Source organism: Danio aesculapii, chromosome 6, assembly GCF_903798145.1.
Source record: "Danio aesculapii chromosome 6, fDanAes4.1, whole genome shotgun sequence".
NCBI lineage: Eukaryota > Metazoa > Chordata > Actinopteri > Cypriniformes > Danionidae > Danio > Danio aesculapii.
In genome coordinates this window covers 23766698-23783253 of record NC_079440.1, presented here as the reverse complement: position 1 = coordinate 23783253, position 16556 = coordinate 23766698, and the positions used below count along the sequence as shown (strand labels likewise).

The 16556-nt window shown below is 35.7% G+C and overlaps 1 protein-coding gene and 1 long non-coding RNA gene across 2 annotated transcripts in view; one reads left to right on the top strand and one right to left on the bottom strand.

Annotated features, from left to right (window-relative positions):
* Nucleotides 1–8901, top strand: part of LOC130230671 (uncharacterized) — a 15993-nt gene extending 7092 nt beyond the window's left edge. Inside the window, exon 3 of the long non-coding RNA XR_008837971.1 lies at nucleotides 8817–8901. This is a non-coding gene — a long non-coding RNA (uncharacterized LOC130230671). The remainder of the gene's footprint in view (nucleotides 1–8816) is intronic.
* lrrc8c (leucine rich repeat containing 8 VRAC subunit C) lies at nucleotides 586–16556 on the bottom strand. Its single transcript, XM_056459798.1, has 3 exons — nucleotides 16450–16556; nucleotides 8811–8952; nucleotides 586–4856 (listed from the first exon to the last, which is right to left on the bottom strand). The coding sequence occupies exons 2-3, from the start codon at nucleotides 8946–8948 to the stop codon at nucleotides 2616–2618; spliced, it is 2379 nt and encodes a 792-aa protein (XP_056315773.1). The 5' UTR covers nucleotides 8949–8952; nucleotides 16450–16556; the 3' UTR covers nucleotides 586–2615.

Here is a 16556-nt window from a genome sequence, read left to right as displayed (position 1 = left end):
GACACAATCCCACAACATTCAGTAGTTTTTTTGTGGCTAAGAAACAAATGCTAATGTCCTCCGTATCATTTCCCATTGCTTCCATTTGCATTAATATGTCTATTGTGTGAGCTAATTTTTACATCAGATCAATCAATCAGAAAATGTCCAAACGTACACTTGCACAATAGATTTTTCTCATGAAGAAATTAAGAAAGTGGATCTAAGAGAAAGATTAAAATATCAAGTGTAAACAGGAATGTGTCCGATTCATCTACTTACTTACTGATTCATCTACTGTTTTGGCTGATTACATTACATCCTAACTATAGTTGTACACGGCATTATTGAATGACTGTTCATGATAAGGGAGTTGTTTTAGAATGCTAATTCTTTTGCTCCAGAAATTGTATTGAAAACACAATAAGAATATAGTTACTAAAGCAACACAAATTAAATTATGATGTTTTTATGTCAATAACTAAGTTTTTGTTTTTCAAAAGAAAAGAAAAGAAAATTGAAATTATGTCAGCAATATATTAGACTTTCTCATGCATGTGTGAAAACAAATACTAATAAAGTTAACGGCTACCAGTTCAAAACATCTTTTGGAGTGTGAGCATGTGTGTGTGCAGTTGAAAAAAAATGAGTGAAAAGTAAAGGATGAGTAAATGATAGTATTTTCCTTTTGGGTGAATTGTCCCTTTAAACATTTCATGGACTGATGTCCTGACTGCATTTACTGCTCAATACTGCCACCTGCATGACAACTCTCCCTTGAGAATTCCAAAATATTTACTGAACTCAACACAAATGGCAAAAAAAAATCTTTTATTTATGCCTTTTTACAAATTAAACACACTTTGGTAGAATGCAAATGATACAAAAAAATAAGGCATATGGTAGCACTATATTATGTTAGCACTTCTTTGGCTAACGGCAAATAAAAAACATCCTTCATTTTATGACTTAAAAATAACATCCACACTGAAGCGCCTTCATTTCCACACCTTTATATCCTTTAACATGCAGACAACATTCCAACCTCAAGACACGTCTACTGTCAATAAATGACTACAAATGATCCAAAGCTAAAGGTGTGGCTATTGCTAAAACAATACATGCTATAAAACAACACACAAACACATATAGTGATCTACACAGCTCAAGCTTCAACGACTAAAAATTTATAAATTCCAAGACACTTTCTAATCCTAATACATGTGAAACGCTGTTTCAGTGATACTTGTTTGTTATTATAATGTGGATATAATTGGCAGTCTGTAGAAAAAGGCCACATGCTGATCTCGGTACATCAGACAAATCATCTCCCACAAGGCAACATCAGATCAGTGACAATGTAATTATCATTTACACGACCTCAAGACAAGACATACACTCCTAATCCATCACCTCCGAGTAGCAGATAGAAAATACTAAGGAAACTTAAATCTACCTGATTTATCTTGGCGCTTCTTGAGAGATCCTAGACTATTTTATTTTTTGCATAAAGACATTTAAAATAAAATGTATTTGTATACATGGATAAAGTTGTTTCTAACAAATGTTTGGCATAAAATAGAAAAGAGCATACACGACAATATTAAATTGGCAAATACTGTTGACTAACATGATGAATAATTCTAAAATGTGTTTTATAGTACATTGCTGTTGTTTAAAAAACATGAAAGGTAAAAGTTAAATCTAAAACTATAGTTAATGTAAGACCAATGTCTTCTGCATGTCTATTATACCTTAAAATGAAGTCAAAATCAGAGATTTGAGAGTTTAAACTAAGCAAACTAAAGCAGAATAAAGACCCCTTAAGAAATGTTCATGACAGTTGAAGCTGGTACAACTAGTTCAGAAGAATTACTGTATACTGTAAAGCGGTTATCTTTATCTGCTCAAGATCTGATACCAACAGCTGTCAAACTTGTTTCCCATTAAACAGTGAAGCTAAGAAAAACATGAAGCCTCCCTGAGAGCACATTCATAAGGATTATGCTCTCAGAAAGCATTACAATTAAAGTAAATACGTAAAAAGAAATAAAAAATACTGCTACAATCAATAAATGATTACAATAACTGTGTTTTCCTTTCATATATATACTTCAAACCCTTGTAAAGACACATTAAAGTAAAAGCAAAATAAAAGGAATGTTAAAGTTTCCAGTGCAAATTCTAATACCACTACTTCCAGTGCAAAACATGTTGGACAGTACTTGACCTGTAAAGCTTAATGAATCATGAAAGCAGGTGTCAGTTGTATGTGAAAACATGCAATGGAATTGCATTCCATTGTCCGTAAATGAATCCCTGTCATAAGTTGTCCATTTTTGATAGACAAAAAAGTTATCTTAGAAAATTAAGATAAAGTCTTTTGATAATTGTAATGACTTCTTCATAATATACAATATAAGGCATTAAAAGGTGTTCATCCCCAGATTTTTTGAGGGTGTTTCTTCCTCTTTTTTGCAATAAAAGGCCATGAAGCACAAGTCCAGCTTTAAATGTGAAACTGCAGGTACTCACCCATATGGATCACAATACATGCTACAGGATGGAACACCTGGAGTCTTGCCTCTTAAGGAGTCAGATTACAACATTTGGCATTAAATCAAAGCTGTAGAACCTCACTCTTCTTGCATTTGTTCCCTGATGTCTGAAGGCAGCGTCTCAAACAGTGCGTCTTCTACGACAAGTCCACTGCGTTTTAATGCACGGCAAGCACCAAGTTCAGCTGGTAAGAGCTCAAAGTGATTACCCTTTAACTCCAAGTGAGTCAGTACGCTTAGGAAAGAAATCTTTGGTGAGAGGACAGACAGCATGTTTCTGCCTAGCTTCAGGGTCTTCAGCTTCTTACAGAAGAAAAGTTCATCAGGAATATTCTCGATTTTGTTACTGCTAACCGAAAAGTACTGAAGGCTTTGAAGGACGCCAATCTCTGGAGGAATAAAACGGATGTCGTTGTTGGAAACGTCGAGGTAGCGCAGTTTATTGCAGAGGAACAAGTGTGAAGGCAAGATCTCAATCTTATTATGGCTAAGGTAGAGGCGCTCCAAGCTGCCAAGTTTTTTTATGTGTTCAGGTATAAAAGCGATGCCATTGTGCCAAAGCTTCAGACAGGTCAACTTACGGAGATGCTGGAAGCTAAGGATCTCTTCGATGGAGCGTAGATTGTTTTCTTTCAGATCCAACATCTGCAGGTTAGACAGGCTGAAAATAGCATGGGGTATACGTTCCAGGTCGCAGTGAACCAACTCAAGTTCTGTAAGATTGCCCATCTTTTTCAGGTTGTTAAGCATGACCAGTTTGGTGCCATCATTGCAAATACAGAGGCGTTGTAGATGGCTGGCCACATCTACGATGGACTGTGGGATTTTGGTGAAGTTGCTCTTGAGTGTCAGGATCTTCAATGCTTTGAGCTCTCGTAGAGAGTCAAGGGTTACGTTCTTTGCTGCGTCTGAACCTAAAGAGCCAATCAGATGGAGCTCTTCCAAATTCCTCAGAACATACAACCACTGTGGGAGTTCACGGCTGTCATCAAACTTTACACGCAAAACCTTCAAGTTCTCCTTGAGGAATGAGGTAGCTGCACTGTGGATCTTGAGTGAGCACTGGTAAAGCGAAAGCTCCTGGAGATCCTCCAGTTGGGCAATGGCTGCTGGTATGGTGACATTATTAATGATCTCAAGCTTCAAAGACTGGAGCTCAGTCACCTCAAAGATGGTATCAGGGAGACCATACAGCATGAAGAGTTGAAGTTCTAGCCTGTTATTGCTGTTAGTCTGTAGCTTCTGCCGAAGCTTGTCGGCTGTCCATTCATGGTTAAGGTTGAGCTGCTTCAGCTTGTTTTCGCTCACCTCAGAGAGAAACACTGCAAATCTCTTGGAATACAGGGGATCGTACTGATCAATCATGTGCAACATGAAAGCAAAGTCATTTTTTACATCAGGGATGTCATCAATTCCAGTCTCTTGCCTAACATATTCAAAGGAGTATTCCTTGAGGGAAATATAGAACAACCAGTATGATGTATAAAGGCATGTGAGTCCATAAACACCAACAAAACACAAGTAACAGTAGGAAAGTTTAGAGAACAAGTGAGCCATAGTATGATTGCAACAGAAGTACCGGTAACCTGTCATGTCCAGCATGTTCTCGGTACAAGTAACACTGAATCTAACCTTTGACACCAGAACACTGTTGTACGCAATTATAAGGATAAACTTCAGCACTTTTACGACAGTCTGACGAACATACATCATATATAGTATATCACCCTCTTCCACATGTAGGCGAAATTTTTTGACCTTCTCAAACAAAGCCTTGGCTTGCTCTCCTTCCTTTTTGTCAAGGACACTTGGTGCTGGCTTGTCAACAACAATCTTTTCAGGAATAGATCTTAAAGACTGAGTCTTCTCCAGGTTGCCCTCTCCAATTGGAGTTTCAAGGTTTAGCCTACTGGCACTGTTCTTCTTGTTGTCTTTCTCCTCCGGATTCTCTCCAGAAACTTCAGACAGTGCTCTCGTAGTCCATGGAGAGTCAAAACATTTGCCCAGGATTGATATAAAGTGCTCAATTTTAGAGCTGGAGCCAGGAAACTTGAACCAAAAATTGCTGCACACTATGAAAATTAGGGTATGTATGAGAACCAGATAAGGGAAGTACTTTGCATACCAATGCAGTGCCTTTTCGTAGCACATTTGGTTTATGTAGTTGTACTGCTGAATATCCAAGTTGGTCTTTAGTCCTTTCAACTCATAGACAGGCATTGTGGAAACCTGATTTGAAGAAGGAGGAGGACACATCAGCTCTGTCAGGTTTGCAGAGAATGTCCTTTGAGGAAGGCATATGATTTTGTCCTGCATCACCTAGAAGGAAATAAAATCATTATTTAGTAATAATTTATCATTTTAATTTGATTTAACATTATCCACTATCACACAGAAACACTGGTAAACTAGTATAAGTACATTAGAATAAGATGCACTATTTTCTGCAATAGGGGCATGACGCTATAAATGGTTACAGCTAAATAAATTGTAAAAATGATTTAAAAAAATTATTCTGTGTAAATTGCAACATTGAAATAAGTGGGTGTGACTAATACATGTGCCGTGTGAGTGGGCCTAAGCAAGACACTGCTCATGTGACTTGGGAAAGTGCTGCCTGGAGCGCTCATAGTAAGATCAGGTCAGCAATCTTAGGTGAATTTTGATGAATTAGGTTAGAGATTTGAGATTTGATGTGATTTAAATGAACTGTTTTGGACTACTTGAAGGTGCAAATTTGAATACAGATGTTGTACAATATCCCTCAGCAAGATATGCCTCATTTACATTGAGTGGTATGTTTCAGTTCAGTAAAGTTTGCTATGGGTTACCTTGACCAGGCTTGCATCTACACTGCCAACAATACCCTTTTGGTAGGTGTGGTGCACGACAAAATATGGAATAAAGCCATACAGGTCATTTATATATTGCATCTTATGTAAAACTCAAGTTCACAGTTTCAAATATAGGGGTGCTATAAAACTTAGATTAGGAAAACTAAATTAAAATACACAAACAATAATGTCATGAAATTCTTAGCCTTGTATTTGTCAGAATATATATAAAGCTTGACTTATTGACTGTGATATCAATCATACAAAGCTGGGCATTAAAATATTAAATAAATAAATAAATAAATAAATAAATATATATATATATATATATATATATATATATATATATATATATATATATATATATATATATATATATATATATATATATATATATATATATATATATATATAGTTGAAGTAATTTTATTACAATTTCATAAAAAATTTATTGCTCTGTTAAACATCATTTGAGAAAAATTTGAAAAAAATTCTCAAATGATGTTTAACAGAGCAATACAATTTTCACTAGTCTGATAATATTTTTTCTTCTGGAGAAAGTTTTATTTGTATTTGTATTGTATTCGGCTAGAATAAAAGCATGTTTTTTTTTTTTTTTACATTGTAAGGTTTATTATTAAAAATTATTAGCCCCTTCAAGCTATATATTTTTTAGATTGTCTTCAGAACAAACCATCATTATTCAATACCTTGCCTAATTACCCTATCCTGCCCAATGCCCACTTAACCTAATTAACCTCGTTAAGCCTTTAAATGTCACTTAAAGCTGTATAGAAGTGTCTTGAAAAATATCTAGTCAAATATTATTTACTGTCATCATGGCAAAGATAAAATAAATCAGTAATTAGAAATGAGTTGAAAAAGTCTTCTCTCGTTTAAACAGAAATTGAGGGAAAAATAAACAGGAGCGCTAAAAATTCAAGGGTGCTAATAATTCTGACTTCAACTGTGTGTAATATGTAATATATATACATACATACATATATATATATATATATATATATATATATATATATATATATATATATATATATGACCAAATGCATAGGATATCTTTTTATAATACTTTTTATAAGTATAATGTAAACATTCTACTTTCAAGATTACAACTTTCTCACCTTACTGTTATTAGTCTTTTTGTCTGCATCCTAGTAATGGCTTCTAATATTGCACTCATATAAATGATGATAATATATTACAGTAAACAAGGTTTCTTGTGACACCATAAAATAAATGATATAGCATAACATGAACCAACTGACTTTTTATTTTGTCCATACAATACATATATAATATCACATTGCACAGCCGTAATGTGCCCTGTTGCTCCTTTAATTTATAATTTCGCTTCAAGTCATTTAATTTTTTAAATATTCATGTTTATTTATTGTAATCCGTTTCCTTGATTTGCAGGAATATTGTGAAATATACCATTACCATGAATAAATGACAGTATTTTGGTCATATCGTCCACCCCTACTTTGCAATTGACCAATAACTTTCTAGAAAGAAATCTAGAATCTGACTAAAAGGGCATGTACAGACGATTGCTGTTCAGTTTCAATCCACATATTTTAAATAATTTACAGTTTGTTTGTTTTTCCTACAAATTTGAGAATTCAGTTTTCCTACCAACAGCATTATGCGTGTTATCTCAAAAAAGCCCACCTTTTTTGTGTGGAATTGAACAGCATCGCATCAGGGACCATTATCTGCCATAATATAAGTGTTATCAACATCTGCCAGGAAACATGCAGAATCAAATGAGCACATTAGCTTATATAACGCCACCACAAACTATTACACTAAATGGTCTTAAAGGAATGGAAAAAATGGAAAGGGTTCAAAAAGGGTTCAGGTTGCTTTTTTTGTTGTTGTCGTTTTTGCTGGTGGTCAGTCTTGCTGTTTCCAGCAGTCAGTAAACAATCTTTATAACCCATAACCTAAAAAACAATTCACCTCAGCCAGGGGATATACTTTGCAGAATTTACACACCCATAAATGTTTCCATCAAGGTTAACCACAAGTTCAAAAATAACATAAGGTAGCTGAAGTTAATGGAAGACCAGGACCTGATCATGTACGATCATTTTAGTTATATTAATTTCCTCAAGCGTGCAAGTCATGTAAATATATGCTAAATAGTGGCTAATGAACCTCAAAAGAAATGCCTATATCTGTATAAAACACAGTAGATAAGGATTATTTTATATTGAATTACAACCCTTCACCAGTTTAGATTGCTAGGAACCATGTAACACAATCTGATGAGTAGCATCTCTTTTAGGAGAACTATTTTGGTGCTCTGACATCAGTGTTGTGACTCAGACAGGAAATGAGAAATCATTGCTCTTGAAATCTAGAGGGAAGTTAATAAAAGGTTAAAAGGTTCTTAACTAATCATTAAACAATATGTAAAAAAAAACACCGAGCAGGGGAGGCGACTCACATGAGATGCGAAAAACAGTAAACAAAAGTATTCTGTTTTTGATTCAAGATGTGTGCCCTTCCCCCTTCTTTTCCTGCAAAACAGTTTTAGTTTGCCTGGTAATTACCATGTACTTTCTGTCTGGGAAGGTAATGAGAAACAGAAAAAAAATCAGCTGAATTGAGAGTGAAAGAAAACTGTGAGAGCTCTGCACGACACTATAGTGTGGCAGGCTGAATGCTGAGTAAAGCCAGCTAATGAACCATCAGCAGCTCTGAACGTGGCATCTCTGCAGTAAAATGGATGCGAGGCGCAGCAGCCCCAAGTGGCTAATAAAATGTGCATTATGCACTACATGGTCACTCAAAGTGCCCCCAGTCAAACATGGCAATTTAGCAAAGAGGAGGCTTTTTATTTCGCCTTTAGAACCATGGGATTACCCAATGACATGAGTAAAAGAATTAATTAGGACAATTAATACTGCCTTCACTGGGATCACGATGAACATACAGTCCCAATTTACAAAGCCTTCTCACTCTTTGATGCACACCTCCAGGGACAGTGAGGGATATCTCCACCCTAACAATGGGTTCCTGTTAGTGTTGTTTGTTGAAACTAAAAATAATTAGGATCATCTAGGAGGAATTTAAACAGAATGGCAAGTTTGCCACTTAAAGCTCCACCCACTAGTTTATGGGGCCAAGTAGCAAGACTTCGAGAGTCGTTTTGTGTTTATAGAGGGGCCACCAAGAGCAGAAGGAGGGGTAATCTTTTCGTGTGTGTGGTGACTGGAATTTAGCTTTTTTCCGTTAACAAACTCTCACTTTTACACATTGCTCAACAGTGAGCTGTTCATGCACAGAGGAAATCCATTTATGGCGTGAAGTCATTTATTATTCTATTGCCATTGGTCAAGAAGTTGGTGTGTCTTAGTATGGGTTAAGATGTTTAGCTTTTGAGCAGTAAACATTTAGATGTCATTTGGTTTACCTGCAGAGTGCATCCAAACACGCCTATCATGAGCATGACCACAGAGAGGTAGTCTGTGAACACGTCCCACCATGGCTTCAGGACCCGGAACGCTGGCTGCTGTTCCGTGAACTGCCGGAATTCAGTCACTGGAATCATGCTCCTGGAAATGCATAAAGAAGGATTCTGAATTAAGAATAGAACATGATATACTGTATAATGTTTCTCTATAAATGACTTGAGTGGCTTGCTGAAATGGAATAAAATACTATTAATCCTCACTAAAGAAATCTGATATGATAGACTGGAGTTGGATCAATAACATTTCAGTAGCTGGTATTTCCAAAATTCTCTGAAAACTATGTCAGTATCATAGTAAAACCAAACCAAATCAATCAAGTAAAACCAAATCAATTTAATAATTTAACTTGATAAAAAGCTAATTAGTTCAACGATAATACTATAAATAAGAGGACTACATTTAAACACCATGTAGCCTTTAATTATAATACTTTTTCAGAATTAATGAAACTTAGTAGTAAAATGAACAACATCAAAACAAACTAGTCATCATTAACAGGGTATAGGCAGGAATCCTAAAGGTAATTTTAATACCCTTCTAAGACTTTTTAAGGACCTTCTCAGAATATTTTAAAGAGCCCATATTATACATGAAATAGGGTCATATTTAGGTTGTAAGGGTCTCCAACAACAGTCTAATATGCATGCAAGGTCAAAAAACACTTTGATGGTCTTATAATCTGCATTTATTTTTACCTAATTATCCCAGCGACTCCCATATGATTCGTTCAGCGATTCATTTGTACCCAAACCCCTCCTGAGCGCGAAGATAATCTGCGCTGATTGAACCAATGATAGCCTGCTGCGATTGGTCGAAACTGACAGCCTTCAGCGCAAGGCAGAGTGAAATGCCCAGCAGCTAATCAACAATATAAAAGTAGTCGCAGTGCACACACGCTTCATAGTGTAAGGTGTGGATTTTGGCTACCAGTGGGTGAATGTAAATACAGACGATGGACTTAAAAAAAACAGACGACTAACTATTTTATTGAGCAAAAACTCCAAGAACTGGCGAGGAGCCCTTCACCTGCTCTTTTCACACAGACACAGACAGACACACACACACACTCCTCCTCCTCGTCCTTAGAAGACACAACACCAATAGAGAGGGAGACGTCCGCGACACCTCCCTCACCACCCGCGTCCTCGATTATATCTGCGACACCCCCCGGTCCTCACGTTGCTAACGGGTCACTTTTGTTTTCACTTTCGGGTTGAGGGCGGCGTGATCGTCCTGAACCTAGAGCGGCAGTTCAGCTTGCTGAACCGGCCCTGCGCAACACACACACACACTCACCATTCGCCTGGACTAGAGCGCCAGTTCAGCTTGCTGGGTGCAATTTAGACAGCTCGCTTGAATCTGAGCTGAAATATTTTGAAACTTGACCGTTGCATGTGTGTAGGAATAGCTGGCGATCCGTAAACAAAGCGGCACGCGTTGCGTTTTCAACGTGGTTTTACACACGATACGAGAAAATAAAGAGTTAACCTGATACAGCACACGCAGTTACAAGTAACAAAACACAACTAAATACATAATTTGCAAGCTAGAGTAAACGAGGCAACAGTTTTAATCGCACGTACTTACACTGGTGAAATGGGGGAAGAAACTGATTCATGATGCACTGATCCATGTTCTGACAGTCTTTACTGATCCTTCCTTTTACAAACCAATGAAGTCTTCTTTTTAAGCATGTAATTTCCAGAAGCACTCGAACTGCTTAAGGCTAGGCTATATTGCTGAGGTTTCATCTTTAATTTGACTGTCAATAATATCTATCATTGATATGTGTGACTTCACAGCGTGACTTCATTCGACCGGTGTCTGTGTGCGTCTCTGTGTGTGGCTCTTTTTCTGTTAGTGGGCGGGGCTGCAGGTTTCAAATCTCCCGGGTGTGTGCGTGCAACTACTTGTGTTTCGAAGCCGCGTCATCACGAAACACCTAATGACTCGTTATCAAGACGACTCGTTTGAAGCAACATGAGTCGACTCTTTTATAGATGAATCAATAGTTTTAAACACTGTACACTTTCAGATTTAAGCTTTAGCTGGATATTTCACTTCACTTAGAGCTGTGTTACACACTACATGGAGAGGCATTTTCAAAAACCCATAATATGGGCTCTTTAAGACCTCATCACCACTTCAAGTTCTAATCAGTATCAAACCTTTAACTTAATAAACAGTGGTTAACATGCATTTGTAGTTATTTAAATCAGTGGAGCACAACCATGCAACAGAAAGACCAGCTTGGAAAAACAACGAATTGAAAGAATAAATTATGCGATTGTTTTCAGTGACCGGGTTTAGCCACTGTTTAAACTCTTCCAAAGTCTAAAGTCTTTCTCCAACCAGGAGTACGCAAACTTACATTTTCCCATTTTGCTGTCTGTTTGCTCTATGGTTTTGCTACATGTGCAGAGTGTCACATCACCTTCCCACGTTTGTCGCAAATTACGTGACATCACCCAGACGGAGGAGCTTGGCCGGACGTGCCCCAGCCCAAACCAACTGTGTGGATGGAGCACGCCGTTGTTAATATTAGGAGGAAAATAAATATATGTGCTTTTTTTTTTTTGAGTCAAACACTTTGGACAACGCTTGAACAAAATTTAAGACCTCATAAAAACACGATTAAGACTTTTTAATATCTTTTAAGGGCCTTAATTTTCTCATAATTGATTTATCAATTTTTAATACTTTTTAAGACCCCGCAGACACCCTGATTAACAAGCAAAGACTCATAGTTGCCATGGTTATCACCATGTCATAATCATAATTTAATTTCAGTCTTGCATTTTTGGATTGTCACTCCAAAAACGTTGATGTAGTAAGGAGCATGACAAATAAAACACTTCAGGCCAAGTTCTCTTGTAACATTTCAAGCTTTAATAGAATAAACCATCTACATTGTAGTGTATAATAAATATCCTATTTATTAATTTGATTGTTTACACTTTGTTATTTATAATGATGAGAATTATTTACAGAATTCACTCAGAACAAAGACTCTGATGAACCAATATGCTGAGTGAAAAGGTCATGTCCATGATTGTCTACAATGTAAACAGGAACCTTTAACACTCTTCACGGAGCACACACACAAATAGCTTTTGACTTCTGACAGGACTACGCAAGACTAAATATAAATTCATGGATGGTTAAAATAAATATGCTCTGGTGTGTCAGTCCACCAACATGCAGCTGCTTGAAAATATTTATATATAATTTTATTAGCAAGTCAGTTCTTGTAGCTCAACAGCTAGAACATTAAGGAAAGAATGATTTGTTCCCAGGAAATGCCTGATAATATGTACATCCCAAATGAACTTAAATCAAAGAAATAGTCAGATGCATCAACATTATTCATTAATAAATTTTTTCAACAGTAAAACAATTGACAGCCAAACAAGTAAGCAACATTTGTTTACACATAAAACAGCCTTGTATTTTAATATTTTCATTTGCATATCACTGTCAAGCCAATCTCACCTCCAACAATCCAACCATCACTTGTAATGTCTGATAATTATGAGTACACGCCTCTGAGATGAATTACAATAAGAAATGCCACATAAATCCAAAAAGATACTGTATAACAATGCAGATCATCAAGTATGCAAGAGCAGTAGTGCATTGTTCCCTTACATTTAGATGATTCCTGATGAAGGCAGTCTGCCAGGCTTCCTCTAATCTCTTTTGGAGCTGCACTTCTTGCATCATATCATACACAAAGCATATTCCATTGGCCTTATTAATTATTGAGATTCACTTTGCTGCAGTCAGCCAATCAAAAAAAGAAAGTGGATTATATTTATGCACCTATAAAAGGCCTCCACAGATGGACAGCATTGACACAAACAAAGTAGTGAGATGCCGCAGGGAAGTGGCGTATACTAGAACTAGTGTACATATTTTAACCACTGTTAATGAGTAGACTTACTGGCACCTTTCACAAAATGCAGACAGGCACCCAGTTGTAGTGAAAGCACCCAATGAAATGCAATTTAAGTCCCACAACCTGAGCTAAACATGAGCAAAGCTAAATTATCTCCCATATAATTTAAGCTATAAATCAAAACTAACAAAAACACTTCATGGTTTATAATCTGATTACACTAGAATAAAATGAGCTAAAATGCACTTCAGCATATGATGAATAATTTAATACACCAATGGACACAACTGTTGTATACAGAGGCCATATTTGCCAAAAAAATCTAAAAAAACTGCCTTACAAACACAATGAAATATGTTTTTGAATATTAATACATTAAGCTTAGAGGAGCTCATAAATTAAAGTTTGCTTTTAATTTATTTACTCTCAGCCAATCTAATACCTTGGTCTTTGTTAATTAATATAATGCAAGTCAAGCAAACAATCCTGAGCCTATTATAGTTGACATTTAGTTTTTTGGACAGACTGATTGTTGTGATTTATAAAAACGTAATGTATCTTCATAACCAGGGATACAACGCTTAACCAATTTCATTAATATTAAATTAAATTTAATTCATCATGGTTAATTAATCGTTAAGGCTTCTCAACACTACGTTTCTGCATGCAACAAAACTTCTGCAACTAAACAAAGTTGACAACTGTGCACTAGTTTAAAGTTGAGCTTGTAAACTGAGGCTAATACCCACACACACAATGGCTGAGGCAATTGACTAAGGGCCGTTCACATATTTTGTTTTTTTGCGCACACAAGTTTGTTATTTCCAATAGAGGCACGTGGCTTGTGTGCGCATGTTGGGAGCAATTCGCTCACGATTTCCCGGCGCACCTACAGTAGCTGAAAAAATAATGCCACAAGTGTACCGCAAGTAGACATGGAACGATAATCATTTTCAAGGTATACCGCGGTTTGGAAAAGTCAAGGTTTTAAAACCGCCAACATTTTCTGTAATACCATTCCTAAGGTATATTCAAGGTTTTTTTATTTACATTTTTTGTTTTGTTTTTTAGAAAAACTTTATCTCCAGCATAAAAAAATATATACAAAGACGCCGTTTTAAATTGTAAAGAAATCAGTGAAGGTGAAACTAATGAAGGTCAATGATTCATTTGAATTATTTAGCCTGACATGTTTACTGCTCCAAATTATTATAAATATTTAAAAAAATAAAATATATTGTTTTCAAAGGGAAAAAAGTTTTAGTTTTTTTACATGGACATTAAAAAAGAATATATTTTAGAGCAGTAATCAAAATACTGTGATACCGTGAAATTTTTATCCAAGGTTATCATACCGTCAGAATCCTATACCGGCCCATGCCTAACTGTAAGTCACATGACAAGGACCAGACCTATCAGCTTCATACTTTGTATAGAATATACACATTTCTACTCCACAGATAATAAATAAATAAAAAAAGATTATTTTGTAATGTAGTTGATCAAAAGTGCATTTCAGACAGAGGATCAGCAGCCTTTGAATACATTTGTTCTCTTTAAAAAGGAAATACTTGACTAATATGTATCTTAAATTTACTTTAGACAAATAGTTTTATTTATTTATTTATTGTTCTATCAGTGTAAAATTATTACTTATGTTTGAATGCCAAAAACTTTTTTTTCACTTATTTTTAAGTCTAAAGAGAAATGGACTATTGTTTGTATTTTATTATTATTTTTTTTAATTATTATTGTTATTTTTTATTTAATTATTATTATTATTATTATGTGTTGTATTATTTGATTACTGAGCAGCAATAAAAAAAACACTTTAAAATATAAGGAGTTTTCATGTGATTTTCTAAACTAGTAGTGTTTTGAAATTAATAAATGCATAATAATTGTGATGATTATTCCTTAGACTATAATCGTACAACTAAAATCTATAACCGTTGCATCTAAATTCATAACCAATGTGTTTTCATTTTGCTTTGCTTCTTGTTGATGTTGTTGTTTCAGTATTGCCTTGATTTTATGAATCAATAAGAACCACACTTTCAATTAAGAAAATCTTCTATGTTCTGCTTTAGAAATATATAATATATTGCCTTCATAGGTATTGCCAAACCTAAAACAGACAGATTCTCACATACACACACACAAACACGCGTACACACACAGACAATTACAAAAATAGTACAATGCAAGTAGCTTAATCATCACAAACTGGTCAGCAAACGAATTAGACAAACCAAAACTCAGCCGACTATAAATCCTCAAGTTGTGTATACTTGCTGAAAATGTTAACCTTCCAACGGTGCTTAAGGCACAAGTAAATACGATCAGTCTTTGTTAGGCACTTTTAAAGTACTGTTTCCACATTTATAAATATTTCTCAAGAAAGATTACACCATCAAAGTGAGCATATTGAGATGCAATCTGCTTGTCTTACACACAAAATGAGTAACCACGATCATTAAAAAAAGAGAAACCCGGGGGTACAAGAACTTTGCTGGATACCCAGCATGCTTCAACAGGCAGCCTTCTTCAGGCAGGGCAAAATATTTGGACATTTGTGAACAGCTGCAGCAGTTCAAGTATCTGGAGCTCTTGAATCCTGGATGATTTGCAACAACTTCTTTTACAATGTTAAAAACGTGTGTAAAATCATGCAAAATCCCTTTTATTATCAATTATATAAATAACATTTAAAATATAAAAGTTACAGGACTTTAATTGTAGTTAAATGCTGCACTATATCCAATCTTTAGACACCACAAGATAGAACCAAATAAAAATGTTGGCAGGCTTAATGGAAAAATTCAACTAGTCCTCATAGACAAATAAGCAATGCACAAATGGATCGGACTCGAGGTCTATGCACATTTCTGCAGACTTGCTAGCTATTTACTCTTAATAGCTTTAAGTCTCCTACTAAACTCATCTTAGAAGTGATCTGTACCATCTCCCGGAGCAGCTCTTCCTGCCAGGAAATGGGCCGATTCCCAAATAGAGTCGTGGAAAAAAAGTGCACGCCTGAATCACATCCAGTCAGCAGGATGAAGGCTCACTTTCAGACGGTTCGCATGGACGAAGATGTTTTGTAATGTTACGTAGAGATGATTTCCGCTACCGCTAATTACGGAAAGCGAAATAAACAACATTAAATCCATTCTGAAAGGAAGAAACCACAACGAATACGTTCCCTACTGGGAGTAGAATTTCTTTCTTTCTTTTTTTTTGTTAATACGCTAGCCTATTTTAATTGATAATCTTAAAACACGCTGAGTTCTATTTTTAGCATTTTGTATGGATGCCTTTACAATATACGCCATGGGAAATATCGTAAAAATACCGGGAACGTAAACAAAACAAAAACTACGTAGGTTTTTATTTTAAATTTTCAATAAATCAATATTTACATCTCAGTCCTCGATTTCTTTCGTTTTAAGTACCAACATTAGCAAATCTAGCAAGCAAACGCGTGTTTTTGAAGAATACCTGTACCACGTTTTCTCATTGAGCGGCTTTGAAAACTTAAACGCTGTCCCGAGAGCGTTTTAATGTTTCAAACGAATAGCCCGCGATTACGTCATGAAGATGAAATAATTCAACAAAAATAAAATGAAACATTAATAACTGGTCACGAATCCTTAATAACGTGTAACAAACAGTCTCACCTTTGAAGTGTACTGAAGGCGCGTTCTTCTCCGTCTGCAGCTGAAGATTGTAGCGGGGACTGAACATGTCCTTGTGGCTGCGGCTCTCAGTCACTTCTGTCCTCCAG

Bases quoted from the DNA above. Each gene is read 5' to 3' on its own strand.
- lrrc8c (XM_056459798.1), bottom strand. From the start codon at position 8,948: ATGATTCCAGTGACTGAATTCCGGCAGTTCACGGAACAGCAGCCAGCG. The intron at 4,857-8,810 runs GTAAACCAAATG...ATTTCCTTCTAG, and splicing joins TGTTTGGATGCACTCTGCAG to GTGATGCAGGACAAAATCAT.